Genomic DNA, 20180 nt, shown 5'->3' on the forward strand with positions numbered 1-20180 from the left:
GCTACCTTGGTGAAGACTGATGTCTTCTGCCGCCGTTTTTCCGGACCTCTTCTTGCTTCTGGCTCTGTAAGGGGGACGGCGGCGCGGCTCCGGGACCGAACACCAAGGACTGGGCCTGCGGTCGATCCCTCTGGAGCTAATGGTGTCCAGTAGCCTAAGAAGCCCATTCCGGCTGCAAGCAGGCGAGTTCGCTTCTTCTCCCCTTAGTCCCTCGCTGCAGTGAGCCTGTTGCCAGCAGGTCTCACTGAAAATAAAAAAACCTAAAACTATACTTTCTTTCTAAGGGCTCAGGAGAGCCCCTAGTGTGCATCCAACCTCGGCCGGGCACGAAATCTAACTGAGGCTTGGAGGAGGGTCATAGTGGGAGGAGCCAGTGCACACCAGGTAGTCATAAATCTTTCTAGAGTGCCCAGCCTCCTTCGGAGCCCGCTATTCCCCATGGTCCTTACGGAGTTCCCAGCATCCACTAGGACGTTAGAGAAACAATGATATAATTACTTAAGATATAAATAGATATGCTAGTACAGGCATTCCCAACCACGGTCCTCAAGGCACACCAACAGTGCAGGTTTTAGTGATATCCAGGCTTCAGCACAGATGGTTAAATCAAAATAACTGAGGTACTAATTAAGTCATCTGTGTTCAAGCCTGGATATCACTAAAACCAGAACTGTTAGTGTGCCTTGAGGACCGTGGTTGGGAAACACTGTGCTAGTAGAAATAAAAAAACTGCAAAAAAATGTAAAGTATTTAAAATTCCTTGTCAGCTCATGACAGAAAAACTTGTTGCAATGAAATTGTCGAAAACTACTGACACCGATTCGACAATCTTCAATTGAATATAGTTTTGACGAAAAAAGACGTTTTTTTTAACATTACAGACACTCGACTGTCGAAAAGTCAAAATTCAGAACGGATCAGACAGTTTTTTTGTCGAAAAGTGGAGAATTGAATTGTCGAATGCAATTCGACAGGGTTTTTTTTTGTCGGAAAATGCCCCTTTTCCGACAAACGAGGGATTCGACACCAATTGAATATACCTCTGTGACTGATAGGTAGGACTTCCACTTGGATGCCGGTGGGAGGAGGAGGGGCGATGATAAACTCTGTTTGGGACATGCTGAGATTTAGGCAGCGTTGGGACACCCCTGAGAAGATGGCGGAGCGGCCGTTGGTCATACATGATTTGTGTCCTCAACGCAGAGGTCACGCTGGAGCCAACTGAGCAAATGAAGTATGTGTGTAATGGATCAATTACACACACCACGCGCACGCAGACAGTAAAACTACCTAAGCAGATTATATAGAGTGTGGCAAGTTTTTACAATTAATTACCATTTGCACAGTGTTCTGAATATGTACAATGCAGGGATGAGCGTGGCATGTCAATTCAATAAGTCACAGCACTAATTCAATCAGGTTACAGTATGACGGACAGGCCGAGCCATAAGGATTTATGTTTTCTTATTAATATGCAGTACGTGTGCGTCCGGGGATTCTCCCCAATTATATCTCTGCCACAAAGGGCCTGACCCCGAGTTGCATACTGCTGCGACCGCCATAGCGCCTACTGCCGTAGTGGCGCCTGTGACATTATGCCAATGCTGGTATCAGCCCTTCCACTGTTTGTACATCAGTGCGTCATAGTGTGCAAGGGACGCTATGTGCGTGTATAGATCGAGCATTCCTTATAATACATAGTTCTTTCTAACAACTGGTGACATCATAACTGGGTGATTATACGCATATTTTTTACAGGAGCGTTTTTTTTATTTATTATTATTCTTAAGGAGTTAGTTTAGTTAGAAGTCATCTTACATCATAGGACCTAATTCAGACCTGATCGCAGCAGCAAATTTGTTAGCTAATGGGCAAAACCATGTGCAATGCAGGGGTTGGGGCAGATGTAATATGTGCAGAGAGAGTTAGATGTGGGTGGGGTGTGTTCAAACTAAAATCTAAATTGCAGTGTAAAAATAAAGCAGCCAGTATTTACCCTGCACAGAAACAATATAACCCACCCAAATCTAACTCTCTCTGCACATGTTACACCTGCCACACCTGCAGTGCACATGGTTTTGCCCATTAGCTAACAAATTTGCTGCTGTGATCAGGTCTGAATTAGGCCCACGTTCCACTGACATGTACAGGAGATGTGCAGTAACATACATCAGGTAGGCTTACATCATGCATTTTGCTGCAAACCCCTAAGGGGCTGCACGCCAAATTGCACAGTGTAGGGTTCCGTTTCCAGCGTTTGCTTCAACAGCACATTATCGTCATTGCCCGTACAATGGATTGCACCTTAATGCCTGATAGTAGCCTAATAGCAGTTTGTCTACTGCTAAATTAAATGTAGGATATTGTAAATATATACGCCGGCCTGAGCACAATTCTGCTTCAGACTAGCCTACAAACTACACTGTATTACCATCGTTTGCAGTAGACTAAATCCCCTGTTTTTTTGCAGATATTATAAGGCAGCCTTCAGAAGACGAAATCATCAAATTGGCACCACCTCCAAAGAAAGCCTGAAGAACGAAAAAGAGAGAGAGAGAGAGGAAAAGGCTCAATTCTGTTCGGTTGCCATTGTTCACCTTTGACCTTCCGGCTCTCACCCTGCACAATCCCACCACAGAACAGAGATTGGGGAGGGTGGGGAAACGGGAGTAAAAGGATCTCCGCACCCACCGATGACCACTAACAGCCCTAATCCCACTGTGTGTGTGTGTGTGTGTGTGTGTGTGTGTGTGTGTGTGTGTGTGTGTGTGTTCTGTGACCTGCAGTGTGTCCTACGACGCGTTTCGTAAGCGTGTGTTTAAATAGAAGTATTTTATTTTTTATTATACATCCTTTTTCGTGGGATAACATGTGGCTAAATACCGTTCTTATTTTGTTTGTTTTGTGGTTTGGAGATTTCTATGCAAATGGAAATGATACCCTTGTACATTTTTTCTCTTGTCATGTCCGCCCCGTGGGCCACCACAGAAGACTGTGGTTGGTGCGTAGAGCAATGCGTGATCAGGAGAGTATTGAATGTTGGCGTAAGGATGCTTTATGTTTTTTTTTTTTATATATATTGAGGTGTATCCGTCGCCGATGCACAAAGGGGGCAAACATTTTGTGGATGAAAACCATCACCGACCATAACTATTACGTAGCCACCATGCACTCATTCTCCTTAATATTTGTCTTAGCCCCCCCCCCCCCAAAATGGCTGCCTTCGCTATGTGTAGGTGGCAGGTGCACTTTTAATAGAAGTCGGTGATTGCGTCACTGCTGAACATTCCAGTGTATTGATAAGATTTTTTTTCTGGCCGGTACATTTGCTATAGCTGTGACCTCTTGAATTACAGGTTATTTACGTCCTTTGCATTAATATGTGGAATTGGAACAGGGACATCACCAGGGGTCCTACCACTAAATACAGAATAATATATTTTAAGTTTAATACTGTGATGAGACTGCTGTGCAATTGTGGGTTTAAATACAGGTTAGACTAAAGAAAACACCTTGATTTTATAGTTCTCAGTATATAGTGGAGATCGGTCATAAAATGCCCAGAGACCACTAGTAAGATGTAAGACTCTGTTTTATAGAGCTTACGATATAACAAGTGTTATACCAGGTAGCTTATAGTTATCCCAGGAGACCCAGTTTTAAGGAAATCGAATGGTAGTACTTTACTAAATCTTGCTCCCAGAGCTGACAGTCTAGTATAAGACAAAGACAGTATACCAATCTGAACAGAACAACTTACAATCTAGTGGCATGTTGAGACACGAGGCTAGTAAGGTACCAATGATTAAATGATTGGAAAAATGTTTCTAAGTAACTTTTTGTGGTTCAGCCCTTTGCGTGTTACATAGAAATATAGAACGTGACGGCAGATAAGAACCACTTGGCCCATCTAGACTGCCCCTGTGGTGCAATGAGAGACACGAGCGTTGCAACCTGCCATTGTGATATATATTACTGCTGTCCTGATCTGGTATTACAATAGAAGGCGTTCATTGAACAGCTATACGTGGAAGTATTGGTTGCACCAGCCCATCTTGCATTGGAGGCTCAGGGCAGGGGGGAGGCTGTAGATCACTGGGATGGGAATATAAAGGAGGATATATAGGCCTGAGGGGTACTAGAGGAGAGTAATGTAAGTGACAATATAGAACCCGGGGGACTCTTCATTATGAGAAGAGAGTTGCCGCAGAGAGTAAAAGAAGTAAGTGACGATCTACACAGAACCAGGCGCAGACACAGCGGATCAATAGTCTATATTTCACGTGAGCCGCAGGAACTCCCGAAGGTCCTTCCATCTGACTGTGTTCACACCACACCGCAACCCCTGCCCTGGGACTGAGGCCAGGCCGCCGCTGGCGGGCGAGAGGGGGTTATAAATGCCTGGAATGGTTGAGAATAAGACTGCGGAGAGCACAGGATGACTGGACTTGTCCCTGCACGTGTCGGCACCGGGGAGCCACCTCAGTTCCAGGGAATGAAATGCGGCTGAAATGACGCTGCAGAACCTGATTTCCGCCTTTCATACAAACATTACAGGGAACGTGGATATGATATCCATCCGCACAGCTGGTATAACAATAACACATCACGGGGCTGGAATGGGAGCGAGAGAGAGGTACAGCTGCTTCCCTCAGGCCTGCCGGAGGGGCCGTACCTCAGAGACCCCATTACACAACTGCAGGGTCTGGCTGTTCCAAGCAGCAGTTAACACTTTCATGGCAATGAACTTCAGAGACGTACGATTGTGTGATCTGTGAAAACATTTTGTAGATTTTATCTTAGTGTTAGGATTCTATGGGGGATGTGATGCTGTCGCATGTGAAGCGTTCTGGAGAATGGCCCCCACAGCTACAGCCATATGAAGATGGCATCAGCCTGTTGTAGCCTAATAGCTACACTTGGGAAACTTAGCCAGCAGAGGGTTACTTCCAGCAATGGCCGCCGTGCATGCGTGGTCAGCTGACCGCATGTGTCCCGACACTGGAACGAACATATCACAGGGACGGGCTCCTGTCCCCGCGTGTTTTCATTCATACACTCCACCGGTATATTTGCATATTGCAATACGATTTTGGGCACCAATATCGATCCCAGATCACACTGCAAATGCGATTATTGATAAATGGGCCCCTCAGTCAGTAAATTTACTGCATGCCACCCAATGGTAGTGAAACTTTTATCCAATAATTTCAAAATAGTGTTCGACAAATGCTACACAACGATTGGCTGAGATCACAATGCAAGTGTACTGCACTGCTGTTTGCGTTCTGATTGGCTACGTGTTGTCCTAGTCCCACCCACCTCATCTTCTGTAAGTCAGTGATAGAATGAGTGCAATAGACCCTCTGGCCTAATGGCAACAAAACTGCTAGCGCTTTAATTAAAAGGGGGCACCCCGTTTAATCCGACGCATAATGGCTCGCTGGGTGACCTGCGCCATGTACAGACAACCAGTGGCTTGAAGGGAATCTTAGTAGTGCAGACAGATAAAGCTTCTGACGACACATACACGCTACAGTTTGTGATGGAACTACAAGTCTCATCATGCCCTGCCAGCCAGAAACGTCGGTCATTAGGAGCACCGCTTTGTTAGACGGCTCGTGGCTCGCCATATGATGTGCAACTACAAGTCCCAGCAAGCTGGGACCGTATCCTGCACAGTATGGGGTCCTGGAACCTAAAACCAGCCCCCTGAATTCTTAAGCTACATTTGCAGATGGAAAACAGATTAGGAAGGTTTCCCGAAGCCGCGGAACTGGGGAGCTGCCAACTTGCTGCTTCTTACTGAAAGCTACATGATGGATTGTGGATGATGTGAGAATGACTGTGGCCGAGGAAAGATAACCGGCAGAGAGACTAGATGCTGGAACGTAGGAGAGATGATCCAGAATGGGTTTAAAGAATTTCATATTAAATTCATGATAGGGTTCTTTTCCTCTTTCAACATATTTGGTTCCATTTAATAATGATCCAAATAACGGCGGTATATTCCAATTAGTGTTACAGTGACGCGTAATAATATGCTGCCGGTATTTAAAATAAATTCCCTGTACGCCAATGGCTTATGCCATCTTTAGACGGTGCAAGCAGCGCAGTCATAAACAGCGGTATGCTGAGCTTACCCCTGCCTTCTATATACTGAGCAGAGGTCATAACCCCTTAACGAGGGCTACAGGACTTTGGCCCTCATTCCGAGTTGTTCGCTCGCAAGCTGCTTTTAGCAGCATTGCACATGCTAAGCCGCCGCCTACTGGGAGTGAATCTTAGCTTATCAAAATTGCGAACAAAAGGTTCTCAAAATTGCGATTAGAAATTTCTTTGCAGTTTCTGAGTAGCTCGAGACTTACTCTTCCAGTGCGATCAGTTCAGTGCTTGTCGTTCCTGGTTTGACGTCACAAACACACCCAGCGTTCACCCAGACACTCCTCCGTTTCTCCAGCCACTCCCGCGTTTTTCCCAGAAACGGTAGCGTTTTTTCACACACTCCCATAAAACGGCCAGTTCCCGCCCAGAAACACCCACTTCCTGTCAATCACATTACGAGCACCAGAATGAAGAAAAAAACCTCGTAATGCCGTGAGTAAAATACCAATCTTCATGGCAAATTTACTTGGCGCAGTCGCAGTGCGAACATTGCGCATGCGCAATAAGCGGAAAATCGCTGCGATGCGAAAAAAATTACAGAGCGAACAACTCGGAATGACCACCTTATAGCTTAAATGGAGCCCACTGTCAGAAATTAAATGAATAAACCAAAGTTGATTTTATTTGATACATTGTTACATTTGGCTTACAATAAAAACTATTGCAATGATTAATTCGATATTGCACATGAATGGAATTGGAAAAACCTTCACAATGGTTAATGTTTATATACATTTGTAATGTATCCTAGCAAATACCTGTATAAAAAACTAGAAGAGCCTGAACCTCCAATGCATTACAAGGCCTTACCGCGGATTACTCAGAATATATATGCAATGGCATCACCAGGGCCGTCTGAACAGCACAGTAGGCCCTGGGCAAAGCAATGCACTGGGGCCCCTACCCACCCATTCATGGGAACCAATAAAAAAAATAATAATAACCCATAACATGCCCGTCCTGTGTTCCTGCACCATCTCTCCGCAGTGAATGGCTCTCATCACTCTGATTGGTGGTTAGCCCCATCCATCCACCAATCAGCATGAATGTTGCCTGGCCACTCTGATTGTGTGACCACCACCCGCCCCTGCTTGGAGGCCCCTGGAATTGTGGCCCCCTGGGCAACTGCTCCGTGTGCCTACATGTTAAAATTACCCCAGGCATCACCCTTATTGCTAAGAGGTGTGTCTGCCTTAACCCTTAAGGATTTATTTTCTTTAATATGAAAGTTGCACGGTAGAGGTTTTAGCACTGACTAAACTAAGGATCTCCTGTTACAGGGCAGAACGCAGACTACATGCTCTAAAATGTGGCCATTTTACTGCAGAACTGGCTTCTGCTGGTCGTGGCCACCCGCAACAGCCAAATAAGTCATTACAGATGCCACAGGTATGGTTCAATACATCTACATTAAAAAGGTCTACACTCAATAGGTCAACCCCAAATGGTCGACAAGAAAAAGGTCAATAGGCAAAAGGCAGACAGTAGAAATGGTTGACAGAGTCAAAAAGGTAACTCACAAAAAGGTCATCACAAAAAGGTCAATATTTTTGTTTTTTTCCCGCTTCACCAAAACACCCCATTAGTGTATTAGAGTGTGTGTTTGCCACGCATTGGGAAAGGTGCCTCGCTACACTACCACTGCGGCCGGCACAGCTGTAGTCCATGTGGGTGGAAAAGTTTAAAAAAAGTAAAAAAAATGTTTTTACATATAAACCTTGTATCGATCATGTGTGTTATGTCGACCTTTTTAACCTGTCAACCTTTTGTACTGTCTACCTTTTACATGTCGACCATTTATACCTGTTGCACAAATGCTTGTCGACCATTTGGGTTTGACCTATCGACTGTAACTATTTTTAATGTGGATACCGCCCCCCCCCCCCCCCCCCCCACCCCCAGTGAATCAGCAGGAGACTCCTAAACACACAAGCAGTACTGAGTAGAACGAGGCACCAGGGCGGTTCATCCTCCGTACTGACGGATGCTTGCGGCCAAACGAGAGAATACAAAGATTTAATTTTCCATTGTTTAATCTGGAGCCAATCACCCACTTCTATCGTTGTGTATTATAAACCAATTTTGCCAAGGGCCAGAAGGAATCCGTGTTATCACTGCTTCTGTTACACTGCTGGGAGGGAGCGTGTGGCGTTTTATGCTGTGTGTTTCGCGCTGTTGTATGTTGTTGTATACACGACTGCTCCCTACTATCAAAGAAAGCGGTTCCCTTCCTATATCCCCCTCAGAGTCATCTCCAAACCTTCAGACTAGGAGAATTATTTCCTCCTGTTATATTTTATTTTTTATATTCTGGTCTGAGGTAAAAATATGGTTCTATAACTAATATATGATATAGTTATTATGAGGGGGAGCAACTATGGGTCCTTGAAGCAGACCTGTCACCTGCAGACATTTCTCAACCATGAACCACGGACTACTTATTCGCTAGCAACCTAATCAATGTGCCTCGTACCTTAGCGAGGTTGCTACTATCTAACGGATTAATAGGCTTAGTATTGTAGGTCTTCTGTAACCTAAATATATTGTGGACAAAGTTACATTTCTAAAGGGGTAATGTTTTTATTTACTGGTGTGGCTACCTCCGCTCTCCGTGTATAAGGGTTGAAGTCTTCACACTTTGCATATCTGGATTGGTACAGTATTATTTTATTTTGTTTTTAACAATACTCCATTGTAGAGCGAACTAGAAAAGTGTAACCCACTTAGCACAAGAGTGGGACTTGTCTTCATATGAAGGCAGAGACGCTGAGAGAAACGTTGTGGTATGGATTGGAAGCCATTAAGAATTTCAAATAAACACCAGTTAAGATAATGATCTATTTAACTCAATCCACAATAGATTTAGCCAATGGCTCCCATCCTGTGGGCTGAAGCTGTACTCAGCCTATCAGCTTGCTAGGAACCAGTGACATCAGTGAAGCACTGCCTCACTAATATTCATGAGGCCTGATTAATATTCATGAAGCCTGTCTTAAATGCATGAGGCCAGACTAATATTCATGAGGCCTCCTTTATATTCATGAGGCACTGGATCTTAGTAAAGAAAACTGGTTATTAGTTTAACCCACATGACCGATGCCTCCACTCTGTAATGGTGACAGGTGCACTTTTATTTTGGGCAGGAACAAAAGTTACTTGATGACTTTCATTACAATTAAAAAAAAATTTTTTGTAAGGGTTACAGTTATGTTGAAAACTATTCTCACATTATACATAGAAGTCATTCCTTTTTCTTTTCTTTCTTTTTTTTTTTTTTTAAATATACCAATGTAGCCTTTAATACATAATTTAGAAGTCAAACAAAAAATGACCAAAAGTGGTTACTTTGGGGACGTTTTCCATTGATGAACCATACAGGATTACATTTTGTTTGTGTGGAAGTTCCGGCAGACTCGTATAATGTGTGTTGTTGCGTGCGGTAGGAAAAGTGAAAGTCCAGCTTAAAATATTACAAGTATTGTTTATTGTACTTTGAAATTTGGAAGTGTTGGGGATATATGAGACTTCTTATTTGTCCTAAATAGTGACGCTAATATTTATGGGAAATGCATATTAGCGATTTAGACGGAGTCTCGGGATTGCTAGCTATGGGATCTGTAATGTCGTTTTTCATGGGATGATCATAAAACATAGTAGCCCTATAGTAATAACAGATTTAAAGCCACAAACACAAGTGCATAATTCCAGTTAAGAAAAATATAGATATTTTTGTAAAGATTGCGTGCTCACATTTATCTTTACTGTGCCTTCCAAACCAACAGACTGTAGACTTTCTCTGTGCTGCAGCTGTGTCACCAGACAATTAGCCACCTTTGATGCACATACTTGCAAATCAGGTGCAGTCCACTTCTCAAGGGTATCTTATTAATTCTGCTACCTATTCTCCGCATAAAGGACTTAAAACCTGGGACTCCTTGCAAAAAGCAAGACCCATATTCCTAGACATTCTAGGTAAGGTATCTTAGACCAATCAACAAGAAAATATTTGTACTTTTATTTTTTCTTGTAATTTTTTTTTTGTAAAGCTTTGGGGAGAAAAGATTTAATGACAAAATACCTACCACCTTCTCGTTGTTCTCCATGCTGTATTATCGCCAGTACTGTACAAGGACAGTTAGATACAAAGGAACTGGCCTTTCCAATGTTACTAGATGATAACGCAAAGGTCATCAAATCATTTGACACTGTATGGTATTTTTACTAGAGATCGGTTTATCAAAGCTGCCAATCTCTGTGACTCTGAGGGCTGAATTTAAAAGGGCAATGAAAGTACACACAAAATTAGGCTTGTTTAGCGTATATCACTATTGCCCTTTTGAATCTTGTGTCCAACGCTATCGAGATTTGGCACATATAGAGCACAATGGATGGAATTTCGAAGTGGAATCTACATATTAGAAAATTGGGAAATAAGCCACACCTGGTAAGGTTTATGTGCGTTTGTGGATTTTTAAGTGAAAAATAAAAATAATGACAAAAAGATGCCCCACCCACAAATAAAAAAAAAAATCAACTGCATACTTAAATTATTCATAGGAGCTTGGGTATCAATTTAATAGTTTATTTAATATTGGATATGACATATATTATTAAAGTCAAACTAAAAAATAGATACATTTATTTTTGTGATGCAGCTTCAGCCATTTTTGGAATGAACAAACGAAGTTGAAAACTAGCTAAAAATAAAATCTTTTTCATTTTGGTGACATATAAAAACTGAAATTGTAATCCTACTAGATAAAACGCTGATAAATTTTAAAGTGTGATTTTGCAGCCCAAAGAGTTATTGGTAAGTGCTGTAAAAATAAAAACTGCATCCAAAAACACTCCATCATCTTCATCATCAAGCACACACCTAAACGCACAGTCAATCAAATACCCACATCTATAAATTAAAGAAAAAAAATATTTTGCAAGGGGCCTTGAATACTTGAAAAACATTTCTAGTTATAAACATTAGTCCTAACTGCAATCTCCCTTATACTTAAGTTTTTGAATATGGTCGCTGCCTATGGAAAAAGCCATACTAGAGGGGCGGGAGAAAAACAAAACAAAAAAATAAAATAAAATATATATATATATATCTTAAATTAGTAGGTATTAATAAAGAAAAATGCAGATATTCATTTTTTTTTAGCAGATGGTTAAAGAATTATACACCCAACATTCTTATGATGTTCCCTTTGTTTTTTTGTCAAGTGTCAGAAACTTACTATTGTGTTAATATTGTTGATTTGGATTTTTGTTTGCTCTTTCCCAGCATTCAACGCTCAGACCGTGTTAACTGTGTGTACATATATATTATAAATATATGTATATTAAATATACTAAGTGTTTCTCTTGCTATTTAGTGTTAATTTATTGCAAAGCTACAGGACTTGAGATGAAGGAATCAATTCTGGTTTTTCTATATCCAAAAATAAAACCTGATCTGTTAACATTTGTGGATGAAAGAAAAAGAAAAAAAAAACATAAGATATATTTTTTAAATACCATATTAACAAGACTGAAATATATATATATATTAGTAGACTGCTGTAATTGTGTATATGTTACAGATGACTCCAGATTTTGTTCAATCTTTATAGCATTTAAACAAATGGCATTAATTGAACCATTTTTTCTTTCACTAGTGAGAGGAAAGATAAAATATAGAAGTGGCACTTATTTGCTGTATTATTTAGTGCCAAAAATAATTCTATTAATCCATCCAATTTAATGTACTAAAATACATAGAAATTCCTATTTTCATAGGCATTTAATTACAGTGGGTTTTACATTGTTTCCGATAACTAATGTATGTTTAAACTTTATAGATTAATTTGGGCCAAGTTTTTTGCATATTTAACTTTATGTTTAAGGTTTTCTTACTGTTTTTTTCCACCAAGTAGTTTAGTTGTCCTGGATACAATACAAAAATATGATTTAAGCACAGTTCTACTTAATGAAAAGAGCAGATCCTCCTTTATATAAAGGCTTTGCTAAACAGCACAGAAGCAATGCAGCAAGAAAAAGCAATGCATTTCACACTTTACAGGAGGACAGTTACAGTTAAAAAAATGTTGCCTAAATGTGGAACACCACGGGTAATGTTTTTCACTGATAAACTTATTTTGATTACATAGCGCAAACAGAAATCAACTTTGAATTGACTAAAATGACTAATAAATTGTCTATTTGTGCCACGTTCTTAGCTGCCATTGACGTTGCGTTAGGAGTTGTCTACTTTACACAATGACAGCACAATCAAAACATATATAAGAGAATTATAAGAATTGCCTGAAAGAGAATTATATAATGTGAACCTAGAACTTTCAACAGCATATTGCACTGACCATTTAAACAGAACAACTTCCTTCAAGAGTCCCTTGTTGGCTAAACTTTGTAAAAAAAATAAATAAAAATAAAATAAAATAAAAAAAGTGCAAAAAAAAAAATACTTGTTAGAAAGACAGTGATTGAAATTCCCATGCTTTGCTTTTTGCATTCTACTGAAATTGTAAGAAAAAAAAGTGACAAAAATAATTGTGCTAATAAAGTTTATTGTATTGAATATAACACTTTCTAGTACATGTGTTGGTTATTTTATGGAGGTGGCAGGATATTGATGATTTTGGGGTTATTGAATTCCAATATACATAATAGTGTATAAAAAAACCCAAAAGCAAAACAAAAACAAAGCCACAAACTACAAATTTGAATATATTGATTACTACAAATATGCACATGTAGGGTGGTATCATTTATTTTTTATTTTTGAGAAAACAGAAATAAGATACTGAAATGATTTACTCACGAGTAGTCTGATTATTTTTTTTTTTTTAAGAGGGCATTAACATAAATCTGTTTAATTTATAGGCTAATGTGCAGGTAAACACACTGGTGTCTCTGCAAGCTAGGACTAGCAGTTCCAAAAATCAATAAGAGTTTAGTATCTACCACAAAGAAAGAGAAAAAACTACTGTATTTTTTATTTTTAAGGCATTGAGATGCAGGAAACCAGCCGTGTTGGCAAAACTTCCTCTTTAAAATCATTATATATAAAATGTAAACATTAAAAAAAAAAAAAAAGAATATATATATATATATATATATATATATATATACACACACACATACATACATACATACATACATACATACACAAACACACACCTGTAGCCAGTTGATTGACAGTGCCGACATCCACAATGAGGTCAGTGATGAGGTTGACATTAAAAATGTCAACAATGTGTTGACATACAGTAAATAGGGTTAGGCTGTGGGGGGAGGCTAGGCTCAGACTATGGTGGTGGTGGTGTTTATGGCTATACAATAGAGGGAGGATTAAGGGTTAGTGGAGAAAAATCAGAACATTGGAGAATCACAGTTCTAACCTGGAAATAACTGTTACATAACCGCCAGGACCCAGAAGCCACTCTGGAGCTGATGTCAGGAGCAGGTTAGTGACTGCTAGACCCCCAGGGACGATATGTTGACATTCTAACACGTCAGCATTCCATCACTGTCTACATGATGAATGTCGTCAATATGACCATAACAACACAATGAATGTCGACAGCTCTGACCCAATGAGGCATGCACTCCACAAGATCTCTGAAGGCGTCCTGTGGTATCTGGCACCAAGATGGTAGCAGCAGCAGATCATTTAAGTCCTGCAAGTTGCGAGGTGGGGACTCCATGGCTCTGACTTGTTTTTCCAGCACATCCCACAGATGCCTAATTGGAGAGAGATCTGGGGAACTTTGAGGTCAAGTCAACCCCTCGAAAGATGGGTCGTGTTTCTCAACCAGTTTGCAGTGCGGCAGGGTGCCTCATCCTGCTGAAACGGCCATTGCCATCAGGGAATATCGTTCCCATGAAGGGGTGTACTTCTTCTACAACAACGTTTAGGTAGCTGTAACATTTACATTAATGCCAGGATCAAAGGTTCCCAGCAGAACATTATCCAGAGCATCACACTGCCTCCGCCAGCTTGCCTTCTTCCAATAGTGCATCCAGGTGCCATCCCTTCCCCAGGTAAATGACGCGCACAAACCTGGTCGTCCATATGACACCAGGCCACCTTCTTCCATAGGTCCATGGTCCAGTTCTGATACTCACGTGCCCATTGTAGGCACTTTTGTTGGTGGACAGGGATCAGCATTGAAAATCTGACTGGTCTGTAGCTACGCAAGCTGTGATGCACGCACCATTCTATCATAGCCAGCATTAACTATCAGAAACTGGTGCTACAGTAGCTCTTCTGTGGAATAGGACCAGAGAGGCTAGCCTTTGCTGCCCACATGTATGAATGAGCCTTGGGCACCCACGACTGTTGCCAGTTCACCGGTGGTAATTCCTTGGATCACTTTTGTTAGGTACTGATCACTGCCTTCCGGGGACACCCCACAAGACCTCCTGTTTTGGAGAAGCTCTGACCAAGTCTTCTAGCATCAGAATTTGGTGCTTGCCAAAGTCTCTCAGATACTTACGCTTGCCAATGATTCCTGCTTCCAACACATCGACTCCAAGAACCGACTGTATAACCCTCCCCCTGCAGGTGCCATTGAAATGAGATAATCAATGTTATGCACTCCACCTGTCAGTGGTTTTAATGTTGTGTCTGACAGGCGTATATATGTAGAATAGATTAAGACAGATTAGACAGATATATATACACACATACACACACACACACACATACATATATATATATATTTTATTATACACACAAGTTTATAACTGAGAATAAAACTGTTTTCTGAATTCTGTCCAAAACGACCTCTTTAATCTGTAACCAGGCTACTGTAGTAACCATGGTCACAGTCAAGGTACTCTTATGGCTTTAGAATAGAAAACAAATAAAAAATACATTTCTGCAGCAGGGTACATTGATTTCCACAGGGAAACATCGGGTGTAGAGTGGATCTTGATCCAGAGAGGCTAAAGCTTTAGGCCAGGGCTGGCCAAACCAGTCCTCGAGATCTACCAACAGTGCATGTTTTCTAGGCCTCCTGGAGATCTGTAGAATTGTCAGTTAGGAATGAATGCAGCACATCTTAATTAGTAATGACTACACCTGTGCACCAGCTAGGTGATCTGGAAAATGTGAACTGTTGGTAGATCTCGAGGACTGGTTTGGCCAGCCCTGCTTTAGGCTGTCCCAGGATACATTGTGGAGCCTCCTCTATAACCCCGCCTCCAGGCACTGTGAGCTCAGTTTTGAGTTGGTGCCTGTAGAAGCAGTCACTAACAGGAGGGCTGCACTGGGCAGCCCTGAAATAGCTTTTTCTGAAAGTAAATTTCTTCAAAACTGGGCTGTCAGCGCTGTATGTCATGGTGACACTTCAGCGCTGCAGCTCCATCACCTCCCAAGCAGCGTTGCATACTCCCGCGACCTGTTCCCGGGTACTTGTGGTGGAGACACTTCGGCTCTAGGCACACGGTCGCAGATGCTCTTCTGGTTTGCGTGGCTGTTACGGGAAGTAAGAGGGTCCCCCAGGCGGGACCCGCCCCTAAATCGCGTTCCTGATGCAGTCTAGGGAGACGGACTGCGACGCTGGCGTGGACACTATAACCAAGCAGGGACCCCACTATATCCACCAGGGCATAGGAGTACAGGTCGGATATACGAATATCCATTTTAATAAGACTCCATAGTAACTGGTGGTGAAGTCCAGCATAGGGGAACCAGCGCATGACCTATAGCCTCTCCCCCGGCCCAGGGCGCCATCTACTGCTGGTTTTCCCGCCCTGGAGCTGCCTCACACTCTCCCTCACTCCCTGAGACTCTGGGTGCCATTTTCTAAAATAGATGCGACTGGTCTCCGGGAATGCAGGGCAAGCTCTCCTTTTTAAACCCGCCTGTACATCAGCGCCGTGGTTTTACAAGGACTTAAGTATTCTACATGTCGATATTAAACACAACTGTTAGTTAAGAACAAGTGTACCTGTGCAAGAATATAATGTACGAGTATTCTGATATATACATCCGGTCTCAGGCCGTGCATTGTTATATATAATATACATATACTAGTCCAGTGCAGTTTTATTGTATTACTAAAATAATTATCTGCAATGTCACTGTGTGTGCCTGTATCTGCTGTGTGGATTTCACTTTCAGTGTATCCCAGCTATATCTATCACTGTATTCTGTACCCTAGGGGACAAGGTGCGTCAGGGTCCATATATAGTGCTTCACAGTATTTACCGATTAAAGTGTACTCTACTGTGCAGTCAACTAATAACGGATTTATTCGCTGGTGTTTGTGTACAGTATGTGCAGTCACATACTAGGGAATTTATTTGCAGGTAATGTACTCTGTCTGGCTGTATCGTACTAATTTGCTCTGCGGTTGCATTCACTAAATGTCCAACACAAAGGGCGGGAAATCCAAGGACACTCCTGCATCCAGCAGCGCATGTGCCAAGGATTTGCCTGAGGGGGAAGTTTTTGTATGATGGTCTGTGTACTATGTGCCATACATCTCCCAGTCAGTCCGCAGCTCCTGTAACCAATCAGGAGCCACCTTGGACAGCGTTCTCAACTATGCTCAATACCCTTGTGTCACATGCCTTACGCCCCCTATGGGACCTTCTGTGCAATTACAGCAACATATTGTCCCTATGGTAATTCCGCCTTGGGCAGATAATTTGTTTACCCAGTTACAGCAATGGAGTCACTCCTTGGTTAGACATAAAACTGCCCCAAGTCACTCTCACGTCGTCATCTAAGCGGGCTACTTCCTCCTCGCAATCCACTAATCTCTCAGAAGATTCTTCTGATGAGGATGGGGAGTATACTGACCCGTCAGACACTGACACAGCTACTTCTGACAAGGAATCTACTACTCATGTTGATGTCCCTAACTTAGTGGTTGCCATTAAACAAATCCTACAAATCACTGATGAGGACGAGGATTCCACTACGGTGTCTAAGAAACCTGATAGGTTTGAATGTCAGAAGGTAACTAAAATGTTATTACTTCTGACCATCTAGTGGACATGCGACAAGAACCCTGATCTTTTCCAGGAATTAAATTCTCCCTGTCTAAAAGGATGGTAGCTCGCTATCCACTCCCTACTGAGTTGTGTAACAAGTGGGAAAATTCACCACCGGTGGATTCCCATGTCACCCGTCTAGTGGTGTCGTTTACTCGGCCTGTCACCACTGTCACCTCACTGAAGGGCCCGACAGATAAGCGAGTGGAGGGATGCCTGAAGTCTATTTACTACCTTACAGGTGCTGTACATAGAACCACTATAGCAGCCTCTTGGGCTGCAAAAAGGAACTGAAGCATGAGATCAGGCATTAGAGGATGAGTTGCCCCAGGATATATCTGACATTGCCAGACACTGTCTCACATGACCACCACCGCCTATTACATTCAGGAGGCGTCTTCTGAGGCAGGTGTGTTGGCGGCCAAGGCATCGACTATGTCCATACTGGCTCGCCGTATTCTGTGGTTGAGGTCATGGAAGGTGGACCTAGATTCCAAAAAGACCTTGGAGTTAATCCCTTTTAAGGGAGACATCCTGTTTGGGGAAAACCTCAATAAAATTGTGTCTGACTTGGCGGCTGCTAAGACTCCTTTCTCCATAACACTACTCCTTCTGCACAGAACGCAAAAGGTACCACTTTTTTTCCGCTTCTTTCGGCTTCAAGGGAAAGAAAAAGGTCAGGCATACCGGAGACAATCTTGTGCTTCCAAAACCACAAAGCCCAAGGCTAAACAATCCTGGGCATCCCGTCAGCCTGCTTCTACACACGACAAGCCTCCCCCTGGGGGATCCCACGGTGGGGAGCTGACTTCTGAGATTTACCCAGGTCTGTAACATAGTATCTGAGGTTGAAAAAAGACAATTGTCCATCGAGTTCAACCTATTTGTGGTCTCCTATGCATGATGATTTGACTAAAATTTCTGACTGATGCTGCTGCCAGCCGTTGCATTTTATCCCTATTTATAGTAACTATAATGCATGACTATGCACCATACCCCTGGATATCCTTATCCATTAGGAATTTATCTAACCCATTCTTAAAGGTGTTGACAGATTCCGCCATTACAACTCCCTCAGGCAGGGAATTCCAAACACGTATTGTCCTTACCGTGAAAAAGCCTTTACGCCGTATTGTGCTGAATCTCCTCTCCTCTACCTGAGCGAGTGTCCACGAGTCCTCTGTGTTGATCTAACCAAAAACAGGTCCCGCGCAAGCTCTGTGTATTGTCCCCTTATATATTTGTAGATGTTGATCATATCCCCTCTTAGTCTCCGCTTTTCCAATGTAAACATGCCTAGTCTTTCAAGCCTTTCCTTGTATTCCATCGTCTCCATGCCCTTAATTAGTTTGGTCGCCCTCCTCTGAACCTTTTCTAGCTCCAGGATATCCTTCTTGTAGTACGGTGCCCAGAAATTGTACACAGTATTCAAGGTGTGGCCTCACTAGTGATTTATATAACGGGAGTATAATACTCTCGTCCCTAGCATCAATACCCCCGTTTTATGCATGCTAATATCTTATTAGCCTTCTTTGCTGCAGTCCTACTTTGGGTACTACTGCTTAGTTTGCTATCTATGAGGACACCCAAGTCCTTTTCCAGTACAGAATCCCCTAATTTTACCCCATTTAGTAGGTAGGTGTAATTTTTGTTCATGTTACCACAGTGCATTACCTTATACTTGTCTGTGTTGAAGCACATTCTCCATTTGGCTGCCCATGCTTCTAATTTAACTAAGTCGTTCTGAAGAGACTCGGCATCCTCCTCTGTATTTATAGCCTTACACAATTTGGTATCATCTGCAAAAATTGACACCATGCTCTCTAGACCTTCTGTTAGGTCGTTAATGAAAATATTGAACAATAGCGGTCCTAATACTGAGCCTTGCGGCACACCACTTAGCACTTCAGTCCAAGTTGAAAAAGATCCATTAACCACAACGCGCTGCTCCCTATTATCTAACCAGTTTTTGACCCAAGTGCATATTGTGCTTCCTAGCCCTGATTCTTGTAGCTTGTAGATAAGTCTCATGTGTGGTACAGTATCGAACGCTTTGGCAAAGTCTAAAAAGATTACATCCACGTCTTTACCCTGATCTAGGTTTGCGCTTACTGTTTCATAAAAGCCAAGTAAGTTGGTTTGACAGGATCTGTCCTTCATAAACCCATGTTGATTCCTTTTAATGACCTTATTAACTTCAAGGAACTTCTGAATACTATCTCTTAGAATACCTTCCAATACTTTCCCCACTATAGATGTAAGACTAACTGGTCTATAATTACCTGGTTTAGCTTTACTTCCCTTTTTGAATATAGGCACTACTTCCGCTATACGCCAGTCTTTGGGAACCATACCTGATATAACTGAATCCTTAAAGATCAAAGATAGCGGTTTTGCCAGTTCAGAGTGAAGCTCCATTAGAACCCTTGGGTGAATACCATCGGGCCCTGGTGATTTATTAATCTTTAAATGTTTTAATCGGTCACAGACTACTTCCTCGCTTAAATAAGTACCTATCAGTGGGATATTCTCATTATTGAGATTGTGTGTCAGTCCCTGAATTGGGTCCTCTCTAGTGAATACTGTTGAATAAAACTAATTTAGTGTGTCCGCTATGTCATTATCATTTTTGCTTAAGACTCCCAGCTTGTCTTTTAAAGGGCCTATACTCTCCTTCTTTAATCTCTTGCTATTAATGTATTTAAAGATTTTTTTGGGATTCGCTTTGCTTTCCTTTGCTACTAGTTTTTCAGTTTCTACTTTAGCCGCTCTTATTTCCTTTTTGCAAATTTTGTTACATTCCTTAGTGCTGAAATGACTGCTTCCCAGTCAGATTTGTATTTTTTAAATGCTCGCATTTTCTTGCCCATAAATTCCTTAATCTTTTTGTTAAGCCACATCGGTTTATGATTTTTATTCCTTTTTTTGCTGCTCATAGGAATACATTTGAGTGTATTTTTAGCTAGCAGGAATTTTAGTACCTCCCATTTCTCCGTAGTATTTTTTCCTAA

General features: G+C 41.9%; 1 protein-coding gene across 2 annotated transcripts in view; it reads left to right on the plus strand.

The window, feature by feature from the left end:
- PEA15 (proliferation and apoptosis adaptor protein 15) overlaps positions 1-12746 on the plus strand; it is a 123284-nt gene extending 110538 nt beyond the window's left edge. For both annotated transcript variants that reach the window (XM_063946972.1, XM_063946973.1), the window contains exon 4: positions 2471-12746. In XM_063946972.1, coding sequence (XP_063803042.1) covers positions 2471-2535 — 65 coding nt within the window. In that variant the 3' untranslated portion in view covers positions 2536-12746. The remainder of the gene's footprint in view (positions 1-2470) is intronic.
- The last annotated feature ends 7434 nt before the right edge of the window (positions 12747-20180 follow it).

This window comes from Pseudophryne corroboree, chromosome 12 (genome assembly GCF_028390025.1).
Source record: "Pseudophryne corroboree isolate aPseCor3 chromosome 12, aPseCor3.hap2, whole genome shotgun sequence".
Lineage (NCBI taxonomy): Eukaryota > Metazoa > Chordata > Amphibia > Anura > Myobatrachidae > Pseudophryne > Pseudophryne corroboree.